Source organism: Ochlerotatus camptorhynchus, unplaced genomic scaffold (genome assembly GCF_037179485.1).
Source record: "Ochlerotatus camptorhynchus isolate MF236.1 unplaced genomic scaffold, CSIRO-AGI_Acam_v1.1 ptg000212l, whole genome shotgun sequence".
Lineage (NCBI taxonomy): Eukaryota > Metazoa > Arthropoda > Insecta > Diptera > Culicidae > Ochlerotatus > Ochlerotatus camptorhynchus.
Window position 1 is genome coordinate 393,742 of NW_027040702.1, and position 27,664 is coordinate 421,405.

The 27,664-nt window shown below is 41.8% G+C and overlaps 2 protein-coding genes across 4 annotated transcripts in view; one reads left to right on the forward strand and one right to left on the reverse strand.

The window, feature by feature from the left end:
* The first annotated feature begins 8,675 nt into the window (after window positions 1-8,675).
* Window positions 8,676-10,647, forward strand: LOC135703345 (uncharacterized). The gene is made up of 2 exons (XM_065224539.1): window positions 8,676-9,702; window positions 9,763-10,647. The coding sequence occupies exons 1-2, from the start codon at window positions 8,809-8,811 to the stop codon at window positions 10,297-10,299; spliced, it is 1,431 nt and encodes a 476-aa protein (XP_065080611.1). The 5' UTR covers window positions 8,676-8,808; the 3' UTR covers window positions 10,300-10,647.
* AMPdeam (AMP deaminase) overlaps window positions 10,352-27,664 on the reverse strand; it is a 71,686-nt gene continuing 54,373 nt past the window's right edge. For all 3 annotated transcript variants that reach the window (XM_065224531.1, XM_065224530.1, XM_065224529.1), the window contains exons 3-7: window positions 21,211-21,506; window positions 12,752-13,583; window positions 12,236-12,687; window positions 12,022-12,155; window positions 10,352-11,056 (exon numbers count right to left, since the gene is read on the reverse strand). In XM_065224531.1, the coding sequence (XP_065080603.1) occupies window positions 10,763-11,056; window positions 12,022-12,155; window positions 12,236-12,687; window positions 12,752-13,583; window positions 21,211-21,506 (2,008 nt within the window). In that variant the 3' untranslated portion in view covers window positions 10,352-10,762. The remainder of the gene's footprint in view (window positions 11,057-12,021; window positions 12,156-12,235; window positions 12,688-12,751; window positions 13,584-21,210; window positions 21,507-27,664) is intronic.

A 27,664-nucleotide genomic window follows, 5' to 3' on the forward strand; every position in this document is an offset into this window, starting at 1 on the left:
CATAAATGTGCGATATTGCTCCCAATTAGCTCTATGGTAATTGAAAGTAGAGCTGTTGGGATTACAAATTATTTCTTGGGATATTTCAAAAGTTACTGGAAGGTGATCAGAACCGAAGTCAGCATGGGTAACCAATTGGCTACAAAGTTGACATGAATCAGTTAAGACCAAATCAATAGTGGAGGGATTTCTTGCAGAAGAAAAGCATTTTGGGCTGTTTGGGTATTGAATAGTGTAATAACCTGCAGAACAATCATCAAACAGAATATTACCATTAGAATTGCTTTGAGCATTATTCCATGAGCGGTGTTTTGCATTAAAATCACCAATAATGAAGAATTTAGACCTATGACGGGTAAGTTTCTGGAGGTCACCCTTGAGAAAATTCTTTTTCTGGCCTACGCATTGGAATGGCAAATAGGCAGCTATAAACGTAAGTTGTCCAAATTTTGTTTCAACAGAAACTCCCAAAGTTTCAAAAACTTTGGTTTCAAATGAAGAAAGAATTTTATGTTTGATTCGTCTATGAATAATGATGGCAACGCCACCACAGGGTCCATCAAGACGATCATTTCTATAAATTAAATAATTTGAGTCCTTCTTAACCTTATGGTCAGGTTTAAGGAACGTTTCAGTTATAACGGCAATATGCACGTTATGAACTCGCAAAAAGTTAAATAGCTCGTCTTCATTATCTTTAAGAGATCGAGCATTCCAATTTACAATATTTAATGCTTTAAAATCCATTACTGAATTTTAAAGTCATGACAATATTATTTGCAAATTTTACTCCAGTTTGAATAGCATCAAACATGGAGTTAGATTTAAGCATATCAGAAATCATGTCAATTAATGATTTCTGTAAAAATTCCATTTTAGGGGCAGTAATGCTTCCTAAATCAAAATTGTCAAAATTTCCGTTAGAATTACTTTGGCTAGTATTTTGATTTCTACCCGCTGCAATAGCAGCATAGGTAGCTCCATTAACTCGCTGAACATTGTTAGCAGCGATGGGAGTAGGTACAGATGAAAAATTTGAAGCAGGGGTGATATTTGTACCTACGGGTACGAATGTAGAATTTGTTCCTCGCTGACCGTTGTTAACAGCAGAGGAATTTGTACCTGGTCGGAAACGTGGAGCGTTTCTTACCTGTCGGTTAGAACGAGATTGTAGGATCGCTTTGCGAGTCTTACATTCCCAAAAATTGGATTTGTGGTTTTCACCACAATTTGTACATTTAAATTTCTTAGGATCTTCCTTCACAGGACAGTCGTCCTTTGCGTGAGAGGAATCACCACAATTCATGCATTTAGCTGGCATGTAGCAATTTTTAGTTCCGTGACCCCATCCCTGGCATTTACGGCACTGGGTGAGGTTTTGGAAATTTCCTCCAGTCTTCCTGAAGTGTTCCCACTTCACTCGGACATGGAGCATAAGGCTAGCTTTTTCTAAGGCCTTAAGGTTGTTTAGTTCACTAGACTTGAAGTGAACTAAATAAAAATCATTAGAAATCCCGTTGCGCGAATCGCCAGGACGGGATTTCATTTTCATTTTGATTACTTGGAGTGGCACAACTCCAAGTAATTTTGCCAGTTCATCTTTGATCTGATCCAGGGATTCACCACTGGGCAGTCCTTTCATGACAACCTTGAACACACGTTCAGTTTTGGTGTCGTAAGTAAAAAATTTGTGCTTCTTCTCAGTAAGATACTTGAGAAGACATTTAAATCCGTCCAAGGTTTCAGCCAATACACGGCATTCACCCCGACGTCCAATTTGTAGTGAAAACTCAACTTTCACGAAATTCAAAAGTTCCATGCGAAGAGCATGGAAATCGGAAGTGGTTATCACAATAGGGGGAATCTTTTCTTTCTTGGCATTAAGCCGGGAAAGTTTACTAGAATTTTTCTTGGATGATGGATCATTCTCATCATCCGTGAGCAAATCAAATTGATTACTCAAATTAATTTCTTCAGAAGGGGGGTCAAGAGTTTGCCCCTTTCTTTTGCGTTTAGGCGCCATGGCGGCAGTAAATTTTTATCCAAATCGACTTCCAAGCAGATTACTATAAGAATCTGAAGGATCGAAGAGGAATTTTCCAAATCGATATCCAAGAAGGATTACCTCGGGTAGGGTCCAAACAAGGATCGAAGAGGAATAAGAGGAGTTGAACAAGGTAGAAAATTTTTACAGGTTGAGCACTGAAAAGTGCGATTATGCGATTATCCAAATCGACTTCCAAGCAGATTACTATAAGAATCTGAAGGATCGAAGAGGAATTTTCCAAATCGATATCCAAGAAGGATTACCTCGGGTAGGGTCCAAACAAGGATCGAAGAGGAATAAAGTTGAACAAGGTAGAAATTTTACAGGTTGAGCACTGAAAAGTGCTGTTTAAATTTGTTGTAGCTTTAGGTAGTAGTAACACTTCCTTCAGCAAAAAGCAAATAGATCCGCACGGCAAGAGAGCACGATGCGGACTGATGGATGGTGCTAATTTCAGAGCAGACAAGCTGGCGTTCTGTGATGCGTGCGTGCAAGGGAAACCATGTCGTGAATCATTCAACGGCACACGCCCGAGAGCAACAAGGCCGTTGGAAAGAATTCATTCGGACGTATGCGGACCAATCGAACCTACTGCGTGGGATGGTTCGAAATATTTTGTTTCCTTCATTGACGACCATACCCATTTTGCAATGCTGTTCCTGATGAAGAGGAAATCGGAGGTGGTTGATCGATTCCGCGACTACGAAGCAATGGTAACGGCGCAATTCAACATGAAGATCTCGAAACTAACAATAGATCAAGGCCGTGAGTATCTTTCTAACAACCAAAAACGTTTTTACTCACAGAAAGGTATCCAAATCGAACCAACCGTTGCTTACACGCCTCAACAAAACGGCGTTGTGGAGAGGTTCAACCGAACCATTGTTCAAAAGGTCCGCACGATGTTAATCGATTCTCAAGTCCCGAAAAAGATGTGGTCAGAAGCTGTCATTACTGCCGTGTACCTGGTGAACAGAAGTCCTACTGTAGCCCTGCCGAGAAGTATGACACCAGCTGAATGCTGGTACGGTCAGAAGCCAAGTCTAGAAAAACTTCGAATTTTCGGATGCAAGGCGTTTGCCTGGACTCCCAGCCAACATCGAAAGAAATTGGATGCCAAGAGTCATGAAACCGTCATGGTCGGATATGCACCAAACGGCTACCGACTGTGGGACAAGAAGTCAAGAAGAATTATGATTGCTCGTGACGTGAAGTTTCATGAAACCTGCTTTCCCTACAAAGCTAATCCTGAAAATCAAGCAGATACACCACTCGTTGTAGTACCGTTCGAGCAAGAGGGGGAAGTTGTTCGTGATTCAATGGAACCGTCACCTGGAGAGAGGCCGATGTCACGTGAGAATACTCCGATTGCTGATGATGCAGACGTTTTGGAGGCGGATGATACCGGAGCGCTCCCTTCGCAACTAGAACAACTCGAGTCCGAAGGACAAGCGATGTTGAGGCGTTGAGTTGTTAAATTTCTTCACCGGTTACAGAGCAACTTCTGCTGGCTCGTATTCCACAGATGCTCCTCAATGCTACAGTGACATCGAAGCCCGCTGCGATCGTATGAAATGGTTGGAGGTCATCAACAAATTGCGATCCATGCCCCGTAACGTGGGTAGATCACCTTTTCGTGGTACGTTACGGGATGTAATATCTACCACCGATTCCTAGTCCTGAATACTTCAAACTAGGGGAACAGGATTTTTCAGTAATCCAAGGAACACATCTTAGTCCTTGTTACTTTTTATGCCTTGTTGATAGTGACAAGACTCGGCTTTGTCTACCGAGGATGATCTTGAAACAAGGCAAAAAAAATGAGTTAGTTGTCTTCATCTATGTGATTCCTAATCTTCTCTTCGTTGTTCCCTAGTTTGAAGTGGTTAAGACTAGGGTTCTGATGCATGGTCATTATCGGTGTCATACCTTAATTTTGTTGCTGAGGAATTCAATTTTGACTGAAAAAGGGGCGCGCCTTTGGAGGGTGTTTCAACACTCCGAAGGGTATAAATAGCGGGACCTTTCAATTAGAGTCGGATCCTTGCGATAAATGCAAGAGTGGCAACTCTAAAAAAATCGAATACTTCATCATTTCTCAATAGTGATGGAGTAATACGACATGCACTAAACTAAGGACACGGGATAGACTACAATAGTCAATTTACTGGTCGCAGTAGTGTTAGGTCCCGAACAGAGGAAAAAAAAATGGAGGCGAACGGTGTGTGGAAGATGACGCCCTGTCCACGTGGTGTGAAACCTCTCAAATCCAAGCGGATATTCCGTGTGAAGGAAGACGAAGATGGCCAGGCCGCTCGATATAAAGCCCGACTAGTAGCGAAGGGCTACCTGTAGCGTTATGGAGTTGACTTCGAGGATACATATGCACCGGTGGCGAAGTTACCAACCATCCGTACTGTGCTAGGTGTAGGCGTCCACAACCAGTTCAATTTCCATCAGATGGACGTTAAAACCAACAATCAATATGAAACTATCGATTTTAAATTGGCTCACTACTTGACTAGCCTATTGGTCCCAAGCAAATCGATTAACGTACCCCATTCTAGTCAAAATTCTAGTACTACACAATGTTTGTTTTGATTCGCTATGAAAGTTTGACAGATAAAATGAGGAGTTAGTTGATTTTCCTATGTTTCAAGGGGTGAATCGATTAGCTTGGGACCGAAGATAGTACCAGAGCTGAGCCAAAAAGTGGAGCACTTTCCTTCGGGACCTACTAGTCTTAGAGTTACCTCTATGTTAAAACTGCCTTCTTGCATGGAGATTTGAAGGAGGATATCTATTTGGATATTCCTGAAGGCGTCCAGGCTCCAGCAAATATGACCTGCAAGTTGCTGAAATCATTATATGGATTGAAGCAATCTCCACGATGCTGGAATGAAAAATTCAACAGTGAACTAGTCAAGATGGGTTTCAAGCGGTCCTGCCATGACTACTGCCTATACACACGATGCGAAGAAGGAGACGATCTGTACGTTGTACTCTATGTGGACGATTTGCTAATCGCAGGGAGGAAATTGGAATCCACCGCACGTATGAAGGAGAAGCTTTCGACTGTGTTCAGCATGACTGACTGTAGAGAAGCACGCCACTTTCTGGGAATGAAGATAGCGTACGATCGCAAGAGGCGCACGTGGCAAGAGTCTTGGAGCGTTTTGGACTGGCTGAATGCAATCCAGCTAAGTCACCAATGGAGAAGGGACTGTAATTGCAACAAGAGGGGACGCCAACTGAAGAACCCTACAGGGAGCTACTAGGCAGTTTAATGTATATTATGCTGTGCGTTCGGCCGGACATCTGTTTTCCAGTAGGGTATCTGGGGCGCTACCAGCAAAAACCAACAGGAACACACTGGCAGTGCTTGAAGCGAATCGTTCGTTACCTGAAGGGAAGTGCCAATGCTGTATTGAAGTTCGAACGCAATGACGACCGTCCGCTCGTTGGATTTGCTGATGCTGACTGAGCGGCCGACAATGAAGATCGAAAATCAGTCACAGGATACGTCTTTAAAGTGTTTGGATCAACGGTATCATGGTGCAGCAAGAAGCAAACTACAGTTGCTATTTCGTCAAGTGAATCCAAGTATGTAGCTCTGAGCGCCGCTACTGCAGAATCTCTGTGGCTATCTGGAGTACTTGAAAATATGAAGGCCAAGGATCCGAAAACACCTGTCACCATATTCGACGACAACAGAGGCTGTATTGGAATGGCGAATAACTTGGAGACGAAACGAAGCAAACACATTGGTGTTAAACACCATTTCATCAGACCAAGCCATTGGACTTTGGACGCTTTCAAGAACTACGGATGAGTCTAGGGCTACACGATTGAGAGGGGATGATATCGAAGGAACCTTGAAGCCAGAAGCAACCGTTTAATTCCATCTCAGTAACTACGAAACTAACGATTTTAAATTGGCTCACTACTTGACTAGCCTATTGGTCCCAAGCAAATAGATTTACGTACCCCATTCTAGACGAAATTCTAGTACTACACAATGTTTGTTTTGATTCGCTATGAAATTTTGACAGATAAAATGAGGGGTTATAGGATTTTCCTATGTTTCGAGGGGTGAATCGACTAGCTTGAGACCGAAGATAGTACCAGAGCTGAGCCAAAAAGTTGAGCACGTTTCTTCGGGACCTACTAGTCTTAGAGTTACCTCTATGATTCAACTGCCTGGAATGTATCGGGTAGTAATTTGAACTGCAGGAGACGATGGGTTTATAGGCGGCATCTCCAGCTCATGTCGTGGCAGTGTGCCGTCATGGGCCGGCGTTGTGGATTAGTGAGTCTTCTGTCTCTGATGAACCATGGCTTGAGAGAACCAAAGTTCTAGACGCTAGTGACAGTATCAAACCTGTATATATTTTATTCGATAGCCATGTCGCAGCACGTTTATGTAAAGGCACTGACTTTGGGTTTGGATGTGGTACTAGCAACAATCAATACGAAACTAACGATTTGAAATTGACTAGCTCTTTGGTCCCAAGTACATCTATAAGCTTACCCCATTATCGTACTGGAATCTGTGTTTGTTTTGATTCGTCTTATAAATTTGAAAGATTTGGATGGATGGATTTTCCTACGTTTCGATGGGTGCTTCAAATAGCTTGGGACCGAAGGTTTGGTACTTACTGAGCCAAAAGAGTGATCATGTATCTTCGGGACCCCCTGGTCTTATTCTTAGCCTATGATAGAATATCTTGGCTGAGTAACGGTTTCAGCCAATATGTTATATCTTTTCTTTAAGGGAACAATCTTGTCCCTACCGAGATACTGAGCCGGGATGAACTGGAGTTCCCTGTAAAATCCAATTGCAATTTTCCAATGCAGTTTACACGATTTGATGGCCACTGTTACGGTCAAACCAAATTATTATTATTATTTAGCTTTATTTAGGAGGCTTTCAGCCTTAGGCTGGTTCGCCTCCAAATAAAACCAAAATTAGCCGGTGAGCGCTGCGTGGTCATTTTAATTCAAAATATTGTTGGCATGATCAATAAGCAATGAGAGTGTGAGAGGACCGCTGTGCCGGCTGTTGAGCTAGTATGCTAAGCCGGAAGAGGACTTTATAATCACTTGCGTCACACTGGAAAAAAGATATTTGGTCAGCAACTAAATTTCAAAGCCGTCGCAAAAAGTACCTCGGCCGATCTATCTTCAACGCAAGGTCTACCAGTACATAAAAAAGGACTGAAGAAGTCCATCCGGAGTTCAAACGATTCAACGCCAGACAGGCAGCGGCGCCGGTGATGTAGTGGTAAGCGTGATTACCTCTCATCCCAGCAGGCCTGGGTTCAATCCCAATCGGCGCCGCCAGGATGTTCTGAGGCATAACATCTCTGATCACGGGAGGGAAGTAAAGCCGTTGGTCCCCGGTTCATGAGTTGATGGGTCGATAGGGTAGGGTCCAGGTGTGGGAGCTGCCTCCCTGGCGTCGGTAGTATTGGTGCTCAGCACGGAAAACAAATCAAGGAAAATAAAAAAACGCCAGACAGTAATGCAGCAGCACCCGTCAAGTTAAAATAGGAAACTTAGGCTCTGAACCATTTAGTGGATTATTTTAACTTTTGGTTAAAATTTGACAGGTGGAAAGTTATCGATTAACCCTGCTATCCGAGCGTGGTTACTTCTGACAGACAATAAGTTAAATTTTGACAACCGTGGCTGAGTTCTTCTCGAAAACCGGTCGATCGACAGCACAGGGATTTTCGAACATAGAAAATAGCTTTCGAAATGTCACTTTTAACCACAAGTTAAATTTAACTCGGCAAATGGTTCAAAGCCTTAGTAGCAAGAGCTTTCAAAGATCTCTTAGTCTGTGAACTATTTGCCGAGTTAAATTTAACGCGTGGTTAAAAGTGACATTTCGAAAGTTATTTTCTATTTTCGAAAATCCCTGTGCTGTCGATCAACCGGTTTTCGAGAAGAACTTAGCCAAGGTTGTCAAAATTTAACTTCTTGTCTGTCAAAAATAACCACGCTTGGATACTCGCTCGGATAGCAGGGTTAATCGATAACTTTCCATCTGTCAAATTTTAAGCAAAGGTTAAAAAAAATCGCCAAATGGCTCAGAGCCTTAGCATCCTACCCATTACTGTACTCCAGCTTCGCAGTATCATCTGCATTTATAGTGCGTATTCGTCGCCATCATTTAGGCTGTGAACCATTTGGTGAGTTAAATTTAACTCGTGGTTAAAAGTGACACTTCGAAAGTTATTTTCTATGTTCGAAAATCCCCGTGCTGTCGATCGACCGGTTTTCAACCCACGGTTGTCAAAATTTAACTTCTTGTCTGTCAGAAGTAACCACGCTCGGATAGCAGGGTTAATCGATAACTTTCCATCTGTCAAATTTTAACCAAAAGTTAAAATAATCCACCAAATGGTTCAGAGCCTTAGGCATCCTAATTCTAGTTGGACTCCGTAATCACGTACGTAGCCAACAGAGTTTCGGAAGTATACGCATAGCTACCTATACAGTGGAAACACCGCCTAGAGAGGAGTTACAAATCTCAACGGTTCTATTCCACAATTCTATTTTGGATTCAACTTAGCAAAAAAACCGTTATTATTACTGCCTGTTGGAAAACACATATATATAAAAACAAAGGTAGAAATCGCCATGACTTCCATGGACAGATAGCTACCTCTCGGCTTCCGAATCTATACCTAGGAAGCAACGTTTCACTACCGTCCCACTCCGTTTGTCAGTACTTTTCCATCCAACCTAAAGCAATGTCTTCTTCCTTACACATCGACGATCTACCTGCGGAAGCTTTCGAGCACATCCTGGACTTCGTACCGTTGAGTGTTCGCAAGGTCGCTTCATTGGTGTGCCGCAGGTGGTGCCTGCAAGCATTCTCCCATCGCTACATGGGACGGGCGAAACTTCGAATGATCAACTGGAAGAGCGATGACATCCTCCAGCGCAGTTGGCGTCCGTATAGGAATTTGGAGGTAAACTTCGGTCCGCAAAGCTGCACCGATGTGGATTTGGAACTGTTGGTCAAGGTGCTGCGTAGATTTGAAACTCGACTGGAGAGCTTCACGTGTTCGTCAGCTCTTTCGCCGAAACAGCTGCGGGACGCGGTTTTGCTGATGCCGAACTTGAAGAAAATCAAGATGGCGGTAATCGATCATGACGGAAAGGTGGCTGAACCGCTTCCAATCTTGAACGAGTTGATCGAGTTCAAAATGGAAAACAACATCATGGATGTGTCGACGGTCGATGTGCTACGAATGATGCCCAATGTGCGTCACTTGAGCGCCAATCTGGGTCGATGTATCGATCCGGAACGATCGTTCCACGTCCTTCGGGTGTATGCGCCACAGCTAAAGTCGCTGGAAATGTTCGCATTGGATAATGTGGTACCAATTGAGAAGCTGGATTTGAGGATGTTGGAATCCCTCAAGTTGACTGGGAAAATTTGCAACTTAGACGAAATGCTGCTGCAACAATTCTTCGCCGGAGTCCCGCTGCTGAAAACGGGTTTTCTCAGTATCTACATGACGCGATCGGTACTTGCCGTAATCGGCCAGAACTGCCCGCAGTTGACCACGTTGAGCTTCAGAGTGTACACGTTGAACGAGAAGCTGTTCCGCTGCTTGGAAGGACTTCAACATCTCAAGGTAAGCAGCGGCTGCCTGCAGTTAAGCTCAACGATTTCACTAACCGACTTTTTCCAATAGGTGCTTCATATCTATGGTCATCTGGTGCAGTACATGCTGAAAGATTGCAAGCCCCTGCATAGCGTACGCACGTTCAGCTTGGACATGTACGAACGGCCTTTTGATTACGAGCAATGCATGACCCAGCTGAATCGAGTGTTACCTAACCTGATACATCTGAAAGTAGCCAGCTGGCAGTTGGACAACGCACTGGTACGGCAAATTTGTACAACTTTCACGAAGCTTAGGCGACTAAAGGTGGCTGATATTATGAAACTGTCGGCTGCGGGTTTCGATCGGTTGGCGGACATCGTCAATCTAGAGGAGCTTACGTTGAGCGGCATGCGACTGCCGATCGATTCGTTGCCGACGAGCAACTTAAAACGACTGAAGCTGGAGAATTTCCGGTGGTTGGATCGGGAGAGTCTGCTACAGGTTGGGATGCTCTTTCCCTGTTTGCAGTACCTGGAGCTATTCTGGTGTGAGCTCATCACGTGGGAAGACGTTGCGGTGGCCAGGCATGCGCTGCCCAACTGTATTATTCACTATGTAGAATAATTGCTTCTGAATTTCGGGATTTCGGATTGCTTGAAAATCAAACTAAAATCGATTTCTCTTGCATCGTGTGACAAACGGGTGAATCCAAATAGATATATGTATTAGTTCCATTAATTAATCCAATTCATAATGCTGAAATTCACTACTGAAACGATTACAGGGTTATGTGATTTGGCTTGACACAGTACACAATACGATACGAATTGTTATAATGACTTGTACGCATTACATTAGAAATACATGATAAATATGATGTTTTTTTTTAATGGCTTACCGTACTGCCTCTTCTCAGCAAGTACGCGCAAAATTACGTCAACAATTGATAAATTCTCGAAACTAATAAATAAATTTCATATACTAGAAAAGAAACAACATCTGGTTACCTCCAATCAGTGCCAAACAAGTTCACATCACGTTTGCTGCTTATCCATAAAACACGTCTTACACAGAAATCAGCGCTCCTTTAGTTCAACGCCGCCATGGCCGCCAGGGTCCGTTCGTTGTTGACCTTGAAGATGTTGGACAACTCGTCCAGCAGTGACTCGTACCGGAACGAAACCCGAATGTCGGGAACGTTGGTCCGGGTGATGTCGTTCCCGGCGACACCCTCGCGAGTGTAGTTCGGTCCCAGCCAGTGCTGTTTCATCTTGTGCGGGAAGCCACTCATCAGCACGCTGTTCCGGGCTAGTTCACACATATCGCACGAGCTCAGCTTCCACACCTGGGCCGCGATGCTGTACTCCTCCATGAGGGGTTCCTGTCAGCGGGGGGAGGGGGTGAAATTTGGTACGCACGGTTAATAAAATTGGATAAATTCAGGGTGCCTCTTCAACGAAATTGGAAGCGAATGAAGATTTTCTGCAAGCTTCTTCAAAAGAACTTGTCGTGAAATTGCACCTCTATCGGGCGCGATTTAAGATTGAAGCTGAGCGCTCCCGATAGGCACTCTGCGGAGGTTAAATCAAATGAGCCGGTTTCACCTCCACAGATCCACGAACGGTTTTTATGTCTGTGTTTGTATGCTTGTCAAATCCTCCAAACCTTAGGGGAGGGCACGTATTCTATCCAAGGCTGACACGGTGAGAATTTTGCCGGGCTTGCAAGTGGTTCACCGATGGGAACGTCCTGTTTTTGAGGCAACTTTACAGAATTTCAATTGAAAGAAGTCGGATTGCTTGCTTTTGTGTAAGTTTTTGAGTCATTTTAGGGGCGTGGGTCAGAAAAATTTTAAATGAAATTTCGAAGAGTATTTTGATAAAATTGGTTAAAAATTCGACTGAATGGATTTGAAACCTTTTGCAGGGAAAATATCAACCAAAATCGTCCATCGAGTTCTACGTTAAATTCTGACAAGCTCCCTTTGGGTTTCAGGAGCAATTCTTGAATCAGCTCTAATTGAATTTCATGAAAAATAGTAATGAGAAAATTAGTTCACGACAATTTTGGTGAATCTTGTCCATTGTGGCGTTTCAAATGATGTTTTGCATTTTGAAGCCATGCAAAATAGTAAAAACAAAAATGAATTTTTGAATCGACCTTCTCTGATTTGTATGAAACTTTGCGTAATTGTTTGTTATGGGCATTGCGTCTCATTTTTGCTAAATTCTGCCTTTTCGGATATTTTTTTAATTTTCAAAATGAAGTAATTGAAATGTTTCAAAAAATTGTAGCTCGCAAATTTCGAAACTCATTTTCAAGGTTCTCTACGGGTGCTTAACTCACCTTGGTATAGTGAAACTGCAGGGGATCATCCGTGGACAGCGAAACTATCAAGCCTCGGGCCAGATACTCCGGGAATGGGTTGCGGTCGTAGTTCAAGAACAGTGAATTGTTCGACAGCGGAGACATGGCGATTCCTGACGAGGGGAGAAATATCGATCATCAATTGAATGTTCAACACACACACACACACACACTGCCCAACGAAACACCGTACCGATTTGTGCGAGATAGTACAGATACTGCAGCACCGGTACCTTCCTCAGGAGCAACCCGTGGGAGATGTTCTCCGCCATCAGATAACCGCACACTAAATGCTGCACTGGGCCGGCCTCGCCGCAATGCGGCCGCAGGACGAACGTATTCATGCCCTGCTCCGAGCGGAAGTGATTCAGCACCATCATGTTGGCGTACGTGTAGTAGATGTAGTACGCGTACGGTGGGTTCTCGTCCTCCGTCCACTGATCCGGCGTGGTCACATCCCCATCGAACAGTGGATTCTCCGGTTTGGACTCGTCATCCACGGAATCGAACCCAATCACGTACTGGAGGAACTTGTGCAACTCCGGATGTTGGCTTGGGTTGTTTGTGGCGTCGAACAGCGGTTTGAAAATGTTGTCCAAAATCTGCTGGAACGAGCTCATTAGCTGGTTGGTCTTGAAGATGTCACTGGAAGATAAATTTGGTTTGTTAGAATAGTCTTGCTTGAAACATAGAACACCTAGTAACTTACTAAAGTCTAGGAATTTGAATCAACCAGCGGATGTTGTTTGAGTACACGTTTCCGTCGATGGCCCACTTGGCCAGTTTGTACCACTCGTCCGGCGACTTGCCGTAGATCGAAAGGCGCAGTTCGGCGTTCTGGTACTTGCTTTCCTCAAAGTCGCTGGCCACCTCCTTGATGATGTTGGCAAAGTACTTCCCATTCAGATAGTTGTCCGTCTTGAGAAACACCTCCCTCAGTCGAGATTCACCGATCGGATTGTACTTGGCGTTGAACTTGTCGAACCGGTGGAACGTATTTCGGTCGGCATGCACATCCAACATGTCGACCGTCAGATCGTACGTGGTCAGGTTCATGGACTGAAACACCTGCGAAAGGGTCATCTGTTGCCCCTTGGTCACCGTAACGACCTCGTCGGCATTTTTCTTCAGCGTTTTCTTGATGAAGCGTAGCAAATGCTTCTGGTTCATGCAGCTGGCGGCGTGAATGTGCGTGTCCACCTTGCGGATGTTGTAGAAATCCCTGTGCGGGACGGCCTTCTGCGAGGCCAACTCCCGCAGCTCGTTCAACAGCACGTGCAGCTGGAACTTGGAGTAAAGGTAACTGAGGCGACGGTAGCAGAACGACTTCAGCGGCCCGTCCGCAATCATCGAGCACATCATCTGCATGTCCTGGACAAACTCCGGCAGTTTGGTGTACTCGAAGGGGAGCTGGTCTTTGGCTTCCGCATCGCGGAAAACCTCGAAGACGCCACGGTTCGAGCGGATGGTGTAGTTGCGATCGTCCGGGAAGTTAATCAGCCACGGCGATTCGGTGCTCTTCGGCGGATTGACTGGATGGTCTGCGGGAGATTGGAGCGGGCGAAATATGACGCGTTATTTGAAGAAACATGAAGGGTTAGGGTTTCTTTTTACGAAAATAAAACCGGGGCGTCTTGGAAGCCTTATGCACAATAGGTCCTACTCAAATGATACTCTATCAATATGGTTTACAATGCAACAAATCATTTATGGTCATTTAAATAATGCGATTCTATTAAGGGTGTTAGTTTTTTGACGGAAATAAATCATATTTTTAACAAGCTTACAAATAATGTTGCATGGAGTTTTAGGGGAAGAGTTAGATTACATTTAGATTCCCGGTCCGATCGAGGAAATTTTCTCGACTTCCCTGGGTATAGAGAGTATCGTTGTGCATTGTACAATTTCATGCATTGGTTGGCATATAATAAGCTCTCAATGAATAACTGCAGAAGTGCATCTAGAACGCTAAGGCCGGGCACCCACTGTGTGGCGGTGATGTGGTAACATGCAATATGTCAGAACATCATGTCGAAGTCGTGTGGCATGTGGCGCACGTCAACATGATGTTTTGACATGCTAGCTGATACCAAACAAACCCCACATCAGTAGGCGCCGGGCCTAAGGTGTTGGTTAAAATTTGACAGAATCTGGAAAGCTATCGATTAACCCCAATGAGGTGGATCTCTGTAGCTTATTGGATGAACCCTGCTCTTCCGAGCGTGGTTGATTCTGACAGATAAGAATTTAGATTTTGACAACCGTGGATGACTTCTGTTTGAAAATCAGTCGATGGACAGTACAGGGATTTCCGAACATAGAAAATACCTTTCGAAATGTCACTTTTAACGAAGACATCATATCAAGAAGACTGGCAACTTTGCCAGAATCCAAGCGACAGAGACAGTAGCGCTGCGCTTGAGTGAAGGTGGAAGCAACGCATAGAAAAATGAGTAAATACACAAACCTTTCTTCTGAGGATGTAATCTTTGCTATCAAATTCGTTCGAAGCATTTACCTTTGAGCGCCATATGACGCGATTGTACCTGTCTCATAGCGTTCGTATGAGTTATATATTGTCTTCGCTTTTAACCACGAGTTAAAATTAACTCGGCAATTGGTTCACAGCTTAATTTGAAACCGGCAAAACGCTCGCAAAAGAACCACGAAAAACCTGAAAGAAGAATTATACTCCTCTACCAGTACCGTTGTATCCACAACCGATGCCATTACCACCGGTTCCTAAGCCGTTGCCATCAAACCCTCCACCTGCACCACCTTATTCACAGCCAGACCCACGACCGATACCGAAACCGGTTCCACAACCGACCCCAAACTTGGCCTACGACCGCTTTCAAAGCCGATTCCGCAACCGATCCCTCGACCGGAACGCAACCGATGCCGTGGCCGCCAAATCCAGAACCAATGCCGAATCAAAAAAAAAACAAAGGTATTGGATGTTCTCTCAAATATTTCTCCCTAGATGGCAGGTTGATCTGAAGACCTCCAATTGTTAGAAGATTCAATTCTTCCAAGACGGCAGGTTGATCATGAAATATTCAAAAGATCTCCAGATAGACGAAGTTTTTAGGTTGACGTTTCTCGGATATTCTTCCAAGGCGCATATTGATCCAGGAAGTATTCAAAAGATCACCAGTTGATCGAAGATGTCAATAAAGCCCTCTGTATATTCTGACCTCAGGTTAAAGGGTGATACGGTCAAAATTTGGTCAATATCAACTTGACGTATTTCTTTCAATTTTGCATTTAAAAAACCTGAACACCCCTCATTTTGAAGGTGTGTGTGTAGAATGTTGCTCCTATTTTGATTTTGGAATTCACTCTTCAGTTGTCAAAATGCCGTCCAAGCAAGAAGAGCAGCGTATCAAAATTTTGCTCGCGCATCGCGAAAATCCGAGCTACTCGCACGCAAAGTTGGCAAAATCGCTAAAAGTTGCCAAATCAACCGTTACAAATGTAATTAAAGTGTTTGGGGAACGTTTGTCGACAGCCAGGAAGTCTGGATCGGGGGGAAATCGAAAACCGGAAGCCGCTGAGACGACAAAGAGAGTTGCCGATAGTTTCAAGCGAAACCCTAACCTCTCTCTCCGAGATGCCGCAAATAAGCTGGGTGTATCGTCTACAACCGTGCATCGAGCCAAAAAAACGAGCCGGACTATCGACTTACAAGAAGGTAGTGACTCCAAATCGCGATGATAAACAAAATACGACGGCCAAAGCGCGATCCCGGAGGCTGTACACGACGATGCTGACGAAGTTTGACTGCGTGGTAATGGACGACGAAACCTACGTCAAAGCCGACTACAAGCAGCTTCCGGGACAGGAGTTTTATACGGCAAAAGGAAGGGGAAAGGTAGCAGATGTTTTCAAGCACATGAAACGGTCAAAGTTCGCAAAGAAATATCTGGTTTGGCAAGCCATCTGTACCTGTGGCTTGAAAAGCAGCATTTTCATAGCTTCCGGGACTGTCAACCAAGAAATTTACGTGAAAGAGTGTTTGAATAAACGTCTGCCTTTCCTGAAGAAACACGGTTGTTCCGTACTGTTTTGGCCGGATGTGGCATCTTGCCATTACGGTAAAAAGGCCATGGAGTGGTACGCCGCCAACAACGTGCAGGTGGTTCCCAAGGACAAGAACCCTCCCAACACGCCAGAGCTCCGCCCAATTGAGAAATACTGGGCTATTGTCAAGCGGAACCTAAAGAAGACCAAAAAAACTGCTAAGGGCGAGCAGCAGTTCAAGGCAAACTGGCTTTCTGCGGCGAAGAAGGTGGACAAGGTGGCTGTACAAAATCTGATGGCAGGGGTCAAGCGTAAGGCCCGGCAATTCGGATTTGGAAAAGCGGAAGCCTAACTGAATATTTTTCCTGAATTTTATACTAATTGAACTTGAAAAAGAAATTTAATTTGATTTTTTAAATAAACGATTTCACCGATTTACACGCGTTTTCCCTTGACCAAATTTTGACCGTATCACCCTTTATATTTTATGGACATGTTTGTTCATTCTCTATAGAGAAAACCCATGTCTTGGTGATTTAGCTATTATATCCAAAATTAGCTGAATTCCGGACATAAATTGCAACGAAGAGATGGAGATTTCTTCATATACCTAATGTAGTTGCTTTGACGCAATTTGATTGAATAGTATCTTTACGAGTTCTTATGTAACCGTAGTGTAGCAAAATATAAAAATGCAACACTTCTTCCAGGGGCATTCGTGACTACAAAAAGCGCATCCAAACCATACGTAATGAAGTTATGCACTACTACTCTGATAACCTTCTGGTAGCGTGGGTTTTCATCTGGTCCCCCATCAGAAACTACAATGTGCACTGGTTTGATGATCCCATCAGATTTTGTTTGCTCTTCGAATTCCGGAAGATGGAGTAATCTTGCATAGTCGAGACCATGAGAATATGCTGTCGATGAGCTATGCTTCGCCGAACGAATGGAAATATACGTCGGACCCGTATATCCAACTGCATCCTTTACACCCAAGCTATCTGGCTTTATGGAAATACCTGCATACACAGAAGGTATTAATTTGTGACCTTTTGCAATGGCAAAATCATGATCAGGCAAAGATACTCTATATTCAAGGTGCATAATCATAGGAGCTTGTTTGTTTGCTGCAGTCAATCCAATGGCAACCCGTGCTTTGTCGTCTTGGCTAAGGAAAAAAACCTCTCGCGGTCCAAGTAACGATGCCAATTGTTCCAATTCCGATATTGTAGCTGTACAAAAGTGGCCATCCATATGCTGCGAATGTCTGTCATTTTCGGGCTTGGCCAGCTTGATAGGTACCGTCTTAACCTGCCGCAGACCTTCTTCAGAGTTTGCCCGTCGTGGAAGCAGTCGCAGATATGTTGCAGATCTGCTGATTTGGAATCCTTTACGTTTAAGCGCTTCCACGAGTTCGTCAAGAGTTTTGACACTACGAAAGCTTTCATCACGTCTTCGATCTTGAGCCGCTGATCCGTGAATTGCAATATCGATTATTGCCATCAGAAGCTCTGGCTGCGTATCTTCAATACGAGGCCTTCCCGCTGCTGGTCGAATGCTCAAAATTGCATTTGCTTCCGGTACCTTTTCTTTCAGCTCGTTCAGGGAGTATTTAATTTCATCACGGCGCTTTCACCCTGATCACCAACTTTCTTTTTCAGCTCGAATTCCAAATTTTTCTTTTCGGCTTTCAACTTCCTCATCCGGTTTTGGTCGTCATTTGTCATGAGGTCACGAGCTCTTCTAGCCACAAGCATCAACAGCTACTCGTTGACGTTAGCAAGCATGGTGCGAATTTTTTCTTGAGCTGGAGCTGGCCGCTTTGAAGTCGTTGTTGATGGTGACGGCGCTGGACCATTGATTTATAATTAAATGTTGTATACATATATGTATATTATTAAATAGATTAGATTATAGATACCTGGAGAGTCAGTGGAGGATTTTTCGGTAGTCAACGAGAGATGCTTGTTTGAGGTTTCTTCGGGCTTCGATGAACTCGCTCCTGCAGCTGAACTGTCTTTTTTTGTGATGTGTTGGTCGAGACATTGACCCAAAACTTCATTAAAGTAGCTTTCTGCTTCATTGCTTCTTGCTTATCAGCTTCGATAGCTTCATTGATAGTCGATTCAAAAGAATCCGCTTGTTTCTTGGCCGAATTCCATATGCCATTTACTTCACCTTGAATTAATACCTTCTGCTTTGAAGGGTTAGCTTTCAGATGCACTGCAAAAAGTTGCTTGTATAGCTCCGTCCGATCCATGACTCTGTTTAAAAAAAACATCGATTTGATTTATCAATGCGCAAACAAATAATCTAATACACTTACTAGCCTTTGCTAACAAAAAAGTATTTTTCACTATTTCTGCTAGTAAAGCCCGGTTTAGACGATTCAAGACTGCGTTCTACTCAATTGAACTGTGAAATGAACGACCGGAAAGTTGGTCGATGTCCAGCTTCTTGTGTTCGCTTTCTAGCCACTTCGACGTCTTCAATCAGATCAGGGGTGAGTTGAATTCAACTCACTTGCCTCGTCGTCATAACAAAAGAACTGTCAGAATATATCAAGCTACACGGAAAGAAAAAAATACCTAATTTTGAGTTCTTTTCATCCAGGTTGGCAGTTCCGTGCGCCAACTCAATTTAGAGTTCTAGCGCCTACTTAATTTTGAGTTGTTGTCATTAGCTCGCATGTTAACAGGACTACTTACTTTTAAGTTGTTTTCACTCAACGTCAAGTTCAAACTACTCAAAATTGAACTGTGAAATGAACGACCGGAAAGTTGGTCGATGTCCAGCTTCTGCTCAAAATTGAGTTTTAGACAACTAACTCAATTTTAACTTGGCGCACGGAACTGTCGAGTTGGGTGAATAGAACTCAATTTTTGTAATTTTTTTGACAACAACAAGAGAGCAAGTGAGTGGCATCAACTCAAAAGTAAGTTTAAAGAACTCAACCGTTGGGTAGTTTTGGTTCTCCGTGTATGTGTGAATCTTGATGTGAAATAATTGAGTCAATATGTGTTTTAATTTGCCGAAGGGCCTTTGGCTGCTGTTTACATGTTTGTGGAGAATTATAAATGTGTTTTTAAAATTCAATAAAAGTTATTTAAAGTTTTTCCAGGGATGAAAATTAACTTTTAAATTCATTTATTAAGAAATTAATCATGTTCGCTTATGTTCCATTTGTCGTACAAAATATGCAACGTCCAACAGTTAGCAAACTCCCCCCCCCCCTTGTCACAAGTTGTCACAAATTGCGGATACCCCCCCCCCTCCCCCCTAAAATGCTACGTCATTTATGCATGGTCCCTAGTTATATCATAAAATTATTCGTAATGGTAATGCAAACAGTTGAGTTACCTGAAGTTTAGGTAAACTTTAAAATAAAATTGCCTACTGCCTACTATGATGTCAATAATTACATTGTAAGTCTGGTCAACCTCAGGGTATTATTAGAATTATTTAGAACTATTAAAATCTTTAAGACATATTATGGTACTGCATCAAAAAGTAAGGACTACATCGACTATTAGTTTAAAAAATCCATCCCAGCAAAGTTGCTTGATTCTTTGCTTTTCATTCTTTTTTTTTTTAATTACATTTTAAAAAGCAATTCTAAAAATATTTTCTACAGTATTTTACCAATGATTTAACTCAATTTTTGAAATGCTGTGTAATGGATATTCAAACTTTTTGGACACACTGTGTCAATACTTTTCTTAACTTTTGGACGATTTAAGCAATGCTAACAAGTTATTTGTTTTATATAAGTTATTTAAACATGTAATTCTTAAACATTATGGTACTATTAATAAATTCCAGATGATCATACTGACCGATTTTTACGGGAGATCGGCACATCACTTTGATTTCAATAGCATTATGTTAAAAACAGAATTTTTATTCCAGATTTTTTATTTTAACTGGTCCAGATCTTTATGAAAATAACCTGGCAACGCTGGCTATAGGGAATGCTCATGCTCTTCGTTCGATTGTTCGTGCACGGCGAGCAACGAAAGCTTTCTCCGCATGCATCGTGTTTTCTTCTCGACGTGGGGGTCAACACATACACTTCCTAGGTACACGTGCGAGGAGAAGCCAAGCCTGATTCCAGGATCCAATCATTGGCATCTTATTCCAAGAGTTCTTAAACTATTTCTAAGTTCAATATCTCAAATTCCCATTCTGGGATATGCTGGCCCATTCGGTCTAGAACCTTGTGGCCTAATATTATTTGGCAAAATTTCAACATTCTACACCTAAGAATTCTGAGACTTTTTTCAACATCTCGGAGGGATGTTGTGTGCTGTTGAGTTGTTGTGTAGTGACCTCGCCTTAAAAAAAATCGTGTAATCGGCAGATTTTCAAAAGTGTTGGACTTTTTTTACTACTATCGGATTAGAAAGATCAGTTGGCTCAACGCCTTCCTACGCTCATGGAAGCTAATTGTACGAGATAGTTTGAACATCGTAATGAACAGTTAGAAATCGGAAACTTACTTGGTAGCAATTTGGAAAATTATGAATCCATCAGTCACGATTTATGATATTGTGAGCTTAGCAAAAAGTTTAAATTTTGATGGAAATTTCTTTGGGCCTTATTAGTTACATAAAAGTCTATTAAAGTTTCCTCGCTGAGAAATGGGTTAGGCTACAAAGTTTAAGTTTGATACAATCCTTTCAAATAAATACCGAAAATGTGCTTGAAAACAATGAATTGTAATGGATTTTTATCAGTTGATGGAACCTGAACAATTAGCACCGTTGATTTTTTTCCCTTACAAAATTAAACACAACTGTTACTACGCGTCAACAAATTAGTCAAGAAAGAAAATCAAACCGAAAAAAATGGAAGAAGTTACACACAAAAACCTTCAAGACTAACCGTAAAAAAGCATTACAAAACACCCGCCGTTTGGACCGAGCCAAACCCACGAAAGTCACCGTGAATTTTTCGATTTTCAAAAACCAAAATCACCACGACCACACGTTATTTTTTTTTTTTTGGTTTATGCGAAGAATAAAATAAAAGATGAAAACCAGTTAGAAGCAGAAAAAGCACAAACGAATCAGGATTTAGGAAAGCGTTTCCCGTGTGTCTTTTTTTTTACAGTGTTCTGGGTTTATGACGCGAACCACCTACCTGCGATGGATTTCTTCTCCTGGTGGGCATACTTCTCCGGCCGGGTTGACTTGAGAAACCGGCCCGTCGTCGGCGGGAAGCTCTGGTACGAGTTGCGCATGTACTTTTCCCGCAGCTCCAGGGCTTTGACCAGCAGCGTCGAAGCGCGCTCCAGATCGTCCAACGGGACGCCGCTGGTGTCCTCGCCGGAGATGGAAACCCGCTGGAAGTGCGCAACGAAGTCGTGCTCGTCGAACGGAATATGCTCGTCCGGATGGATCTCGGCTGCGACCGAGTGGCGGTCCTGCTCCATGACCCTGACGAGAGACAGAACGGAATGGAAGGGTGATTAGAATCGAACGGACCGAGATGGGTGATTGCGTGCGCTTTCTGTTCACAGAGATAGGGGTGACCTTTTGTGACACTCTGCTTGGTATGAACAAAGCGAGAATATGTAGGGGATATCAATCAAGCGGTAATTTACACCCCCGACAGCTTGGAAGTGATCGGAAGAATCGATTATTAATTGCTATTTTTTTCTAACGTCGTCTTATTGGTGTATTCGTCCATGGAAAAGGGTAAAAGAATGCTCGTTCTACCCAGGCGACTGTTTGTTCACCACTAGAGATAAATTACGGTGGGAAATAAAACAGAGGGTTAATTAAATGGAATGACATCGTTCGGTAAGTTCATCAAGCTAATGAGATGTTGACGCCATTCTTCTCAAAGAAGACTTATGGAATTTATCAGCAAAGCCTAGTGAACTTATGAGACAAGTTCAAAAGCCCAGAGGCATTCTGAGTGCAGTACAGAAGAACTTTGAAGTCTAGAAAGGTTCTGAACGAAGTTCAGAGGAATTCCGAGAAAAGTACATCAGAATTATGAGTCCAAAGAACTTCTGCCTGAAGACCAAAGGGCTACTTCCACAACGAAGTCTTGAGAACTTGATCATGGATGATGACCAGAACAATTCTTGGCGAAGCCTAGTCTCACTGATTTTAGATGTGCACATTCCGCCCACATCAAATCCATCGCCCATAATTGTAATATAGGAATGTATCACTACATGTACACGCAATACAGTTGGTAGCTTGAAACGTGACTGTTATTTGCTACAATAAGATATGAGATGTTAACAAAATCCATAGAGTTCCTGTAAATTTTCCAGATATCCCTAGAACATCCCTGAAAATCCTGGAAGTTCTAAAATTTGTTCGTGAATTTCTTTAGACTTCCTAGAGATTCTCTCCCCGCTCTCAAATTCATTGTACTTTTCTGAAGTCCGCCAAATTTCCAAAAGTTTACACAATCTTCCAATTTTTATCGAAACTACCCGACTTAGTTATCGACTTTCCGTACTGTTTCTGATATTTTCTTAAGTTCGCTGGAGTTCTCTGGACTTTCCTAAATTTCCCGGAAATTTTTAAGGTTTTCGAAATTTTACGGAAAGTAATGAAACTGTCTTGAATTTATCGGAACATACCCTTGCAGATCTTTCCTGAAGTTCCTGGAACATCGCAGAAAGTTTTCTGAAAATCCCTTAGAAGCTCAAGACCTGGCTTCTCTGAGAAACCTGAAACTTCTTTAAAGTGTCAACAATTTCCCTCAAGTTCTCTCTTCTCTGAAGTTTTCAGAACTTCTTAAAAGATCCTTAAGTTTTCCTGTCGCTAATGGAACCGTCTTGAGATTATTGATGCTTCCCTGAATTTCCCAAAATTTTCCGAAACATTTCTTATGGTTTTCCTTAAAAGTTCCAGCAAATTTCCATGAAATTATTTGAACTGCCCGATTGATTTTCTCGGAGCTTCTCTGAAGTTCTCTCGAATCGCCTCCCCCTGGTACTGTCCTGAAAACCTTTAAACATCCCTGAAGTTTTCTGGACTTTCCGTAACATTTCTGATATTTTTTAAGTTCTTTCAACTTTCCTGAATTTCACAAAAACATCTTTAGGGTTCCCGAAATTTTACAGAAGTTAATGGAACCGTATTGAATTTATCGGAACCTACCCTAACAGATCTTTAAACTTACCAGAAAGTCTGGACGTTTCTGAAGTTCCTGGAAAATCCAAGAAATGTTTCTAAGAATCCTTAAAGATCATAAGACCAGGCCTCTCTGAGAAACTGCTGAAGTTCTCGGGATATCTCTGAATTACTCAGAACTTCTTAAAAGATCCTAAAGTTCCCTGAACAACAACCTGAATAACCTGAAATGATTTTCTCGGAGCTTCCATGAAGTTCCTGGTACTGTCCTGAAATAAATGAAACTGTCCCGAAAACCTTAAAACATCCCTGAACATGTCTGAACTTTCCGTAATATCAAGTTTCAGTAATACTTCTTATATTTTCATAAGTTTTATGGAGTTCTAAACTTCCTGGAACATCCAGAAAGGTTTATGAAAATCCTTAAAGATAATAGGACCTAGTTTCTCTGAGATACTTGAAACTTCTTTAAAGTATCAAAAATTTTCTTAAGTTCTCTCTTTGCCAAAGTTCTCTAGATTTCGCTGAAGTTCCCTGGATGTATCTGCAGTTCTCGTAGCTTTTTAAAATATCCTACAGTTTTCCTGAGGTTAATAGAACCGTCTTAGGATTCTTGAAGATTCCTTGAATTTCCCACAATTGTCCAAACAGTTCCGGAACTTTCGTTATGGTTTTCCTTAAAAGTTCCTGCAATTTTCTTTGAATTATTTGAAATGCTGGTAAGTTCTCTAATCTGTCGTGATTTTCTCGGAGCTTCCCTGATGTTCTCTCAAATCTCCTGAAGTTTCTGGTACTGCTCTGAAAACCTTTAACCATCCCTGGTTTTCTGGACTATCCGTAATATCAAGCTTCCGTAATATTTCTGATATTTTTTTTAAAGTTTCCCGGAACATCTTTAGGGTTCTTGAAATTTCAACAGAAGTCAATGGAACTGTCCTGAATTTATCGGAACTTACCCTTACAGATCTTTAAACTTACCAGTAAGTTGGGACGTTCCTGAAGTTCCTGAAACATCCCAGAAAGGTTTTTGAAAATCCCTTAAGATCTCAAGTCCTGCCTTCTCTGAGAAACTTGGAACTGTTTTAATGTTTTAACAATTTTCATCAACTTCTCTCTTCTCTCAAGTTCCCTTGATTTCACTGAAGTTCTCGGCATATCTCACAAATTGTTTGAACTACCCGGAGGATCTCCGATCTGTCCATGAAGTTCCATTAAACATCCCTGAAGATGTCTGGACTTTACGTAATATCAAGTTTCAGTAATACTTCTGATATTTTCTCTGGATTTTCCTGAAATTTAAGGAACATCTTTAGGGTTCTCGATACTTTACAGAAGCTAATGGAACTGTCTTGAATTTATCAGATCTTACCCTTACTAATCTGTCGGGACGTACCTGAAGTTCCTGGAACATCCCAGAAAGTTTTCTGAAAATCCCTAAAAATCTCAAAACTTGGAACTACTTGAAAGTGTCAAAAATTTTCCTCAAGTGCTCTCTTATCTGAAGCTCTGCTGAAGTTCTCAAAAATACTACAATTTTTTCTGAAGCTTATGGAACCATCTTGAGATTCTTGATGCTTTCCCAAAATTTTCCAAAAGGTTCCGGAACTTTCCTTACGGTTTTACTTAAAAGTTCCAGCAATTTTCTTGAAATTATTTGAACTGCTTGTAGGATTTCCTGAAGTTCCTGTTACTGTTCTGAAATAAACGGAACTGCTCTAAAACCTTTAAACTTCCCTGTAGTTTTCTGGACCTTCCGTAAGATCAAGTTACCATAATATTTGTGATATTGCTCAAGTTTTATTGAGTTCACTGGACTTTCCTGAAATTCCCGGAACATCTTTAGGGTTCTCGAAATTTTCACAGAAGTTAATGGAACTGTCTTGAATTGATCAGAAACTTAGCCTTACAGATCTTTAAACTTATCAGTAAATCGGGACGATCCTGAAATTCCGGGAACATCGCTGAAATGATGGGACCTTAAGATCTCTCAAAATGCCTAAAGATCTCAAGACCTAGCTTTTCTGAACTTCTTTAAAGTTTCAAAAAATTCTGGTTTCAACCATTTTCCTTAAGTTCTCTCTTCTCTGAAGTTCTCTTGATTGTACTGAAGTTCTCTGGATATCTCTGCAGTTCTCGTAGCTTTTTAAAAGATCCTACAGTTTTCCTGAGGCTAATGGTTTTCTTAAGATTCTTGAATCTTCAATGAATTTCCAAAATGTTCCAAAAGGTTCCGAAACTTTCCTTATGGTTTTCGTTTCAGCAATTTCTTTGAAATTATTTGATCTGCCCGATTGATTTTCTCGAAGCTTCCTTGAAGTTCTCTCAACTCTCCTGAAGTTCCTGGTACTGTTCTAAAATAAATGGAACTGCCCTGAAATCTTTTATACATCCCTGAAGGTTTCTGGACTTTCTGAATATTTGCTGAAATTCCCGGAACATCGAAATTTAACGGAAGTTAATGGAAACCGTCTTGAATTTATCGGAACTTACCCTTACATATCTTTAATCCTACCAGTAAGTTGGGACGTTCCTGAAGGTCCTGAAACATCCCAGAAAGGGTTTTGAAAATCCCTAAAGATCTCAAGTCCTGGCTTCTCTGAGCATTGGAACTTTTCGATATTTTACAGAAGCTAATGGAACTGTCTTGAATTTATCGGATCTTACCCTTACAAATCTTTAAACATACCAAAAAGTCGGGACGTTCCTGAAGTTCCTGGAACATTCCAGAAAGTTTTCTGAAAATCCCTAAAAATCTCAAAACTTGGAACTACATGAAAGTGTCAACAATTTTCCTCAAGTGCTCTCTTCTCTGAAGCTCCCTTGATTTCGCTGAAGTTCTCAAAAATGCTACAATTTTCCTGAAGCTTATGGAACCATCTTGAGATTCTTGATGCTTCCCTAAGTTTCCCAAAATTTTCCAAAAGGTTCCGGAACTTTCCTTACGGTTTTACTTAAAAGTTCCAGCAATTTTCTTGAAATTACTTGAACTGCTTGTAGGATTTCCTGAAGTTCCTGTTACTGTTCTGAAATAAACGGAACTGCTCTAAAACCTTTAAACTTCCCTGTAGTTTTCTGGACCTTCCGTAAGATCAAGTTACCATAATATTTGTGATATTGCTCAAGTTTTATTGAGTTCACTGGACTTTCCTAAAATTCCCGGAACATCTTTAGGGTTCTCGAAATGTTAACAGAAGTTAATGGAACTATCTTGAATTGATCAGAAACTTGGCCTCACAGATCTTTAAACTTATCAGTAAATAGGGACGTTCCTGAAATTCCGGGAACATCGCTTAAATGATGGGACCTTAAGATCTCTCAAAATGCCTAAAGAACTCAAGACCTAGCTTTTCTGAACTTATTTAAAGTTTCAAAAAAAATAAAGGGTTTCAACAATTTTCCTTAAATTCTCTCTTCTCCGAAGTTCTCTTGATTGCACTGAAGTTCTCAGAACTTCTTAAAAGATTCTACAGTTTTCCTGACGCTAATGATTAAGATTTTTTGTGCTTCCCTGAAGTTCCGAAAATTTTCTAAAATGTTTGCCTATTCCATTTCTTTTCATTCCTCAGATCGTTTTTAAAGCTCCTACAATTTTTTTGATGATAATGGGACTGTCCTGATAATCTTTAATCTTTCCTGAAGTTCACGGAACTTCTTTGAAGTACTCGCAATCCTCATGATCATGTTTCTGGAACTGCCCAGAAATTAATGGAACTGCTCAAAATATCCTTAAACTTCCCTGAAGTTTCCGTTTTTTTTTTTCTTAAGTTCATTAAACTTCCTTGAAGTTTTTTGGCCGGCGCTTAATTTATCGGAACTTCTTGAAGGTTCCCGCTATTTTCTTTAAATCATGTAACTGCCCTGAAGTTTTCAGAACTGCCATGATTTTTATTGAAATAATCTTGCAGTTTTCCTGAACTTCCCGAAGCTACCGTATCATCTTTGACATTTGCGGAACTTCAATTAAATTCCCTGAAGTTCTCTGGACTTCCATGAATATCTTGGATCTTCTGTGAAGCTCCAGATTTTTTTTTCTAATTTCACTAAACTTCCCTGAAGATCTTTGGACGACGCTTAACTTAACGGAACTTCTTGAAGGTTCCCGCTATTTTTTTTTTATCATTCAACTGCCCTGATGTTTTCAGAACTACCATGAAGTTCACTGAAACAATCTTTCAGTTTTCCTGAACTTAATGGAACTGCACTCAAGCTAGATGGTCTTCACTGACGTGAATTTTTCTGAAATTTTTGGGACTTTCCCGAAGCTATTGAATCATCTTTGTCATTTTTGGAACTTCAATTAAATTCCCAGAAGTTCTCTGAACTTCCGTGAATATCTTGGATTCTCTGTGAAGTTCCAGATTTTTTTTTAAGTCCACTAAACTTCCCTGAAGTTCTTCGGACGACGCTTAACTTAACGAAACTTCTTGAAGTTTCCCGCTATTTTCTTGAAATCATTTAACTGCCCTAAAGTTTTCAGAACTGCCATGAATTTTACT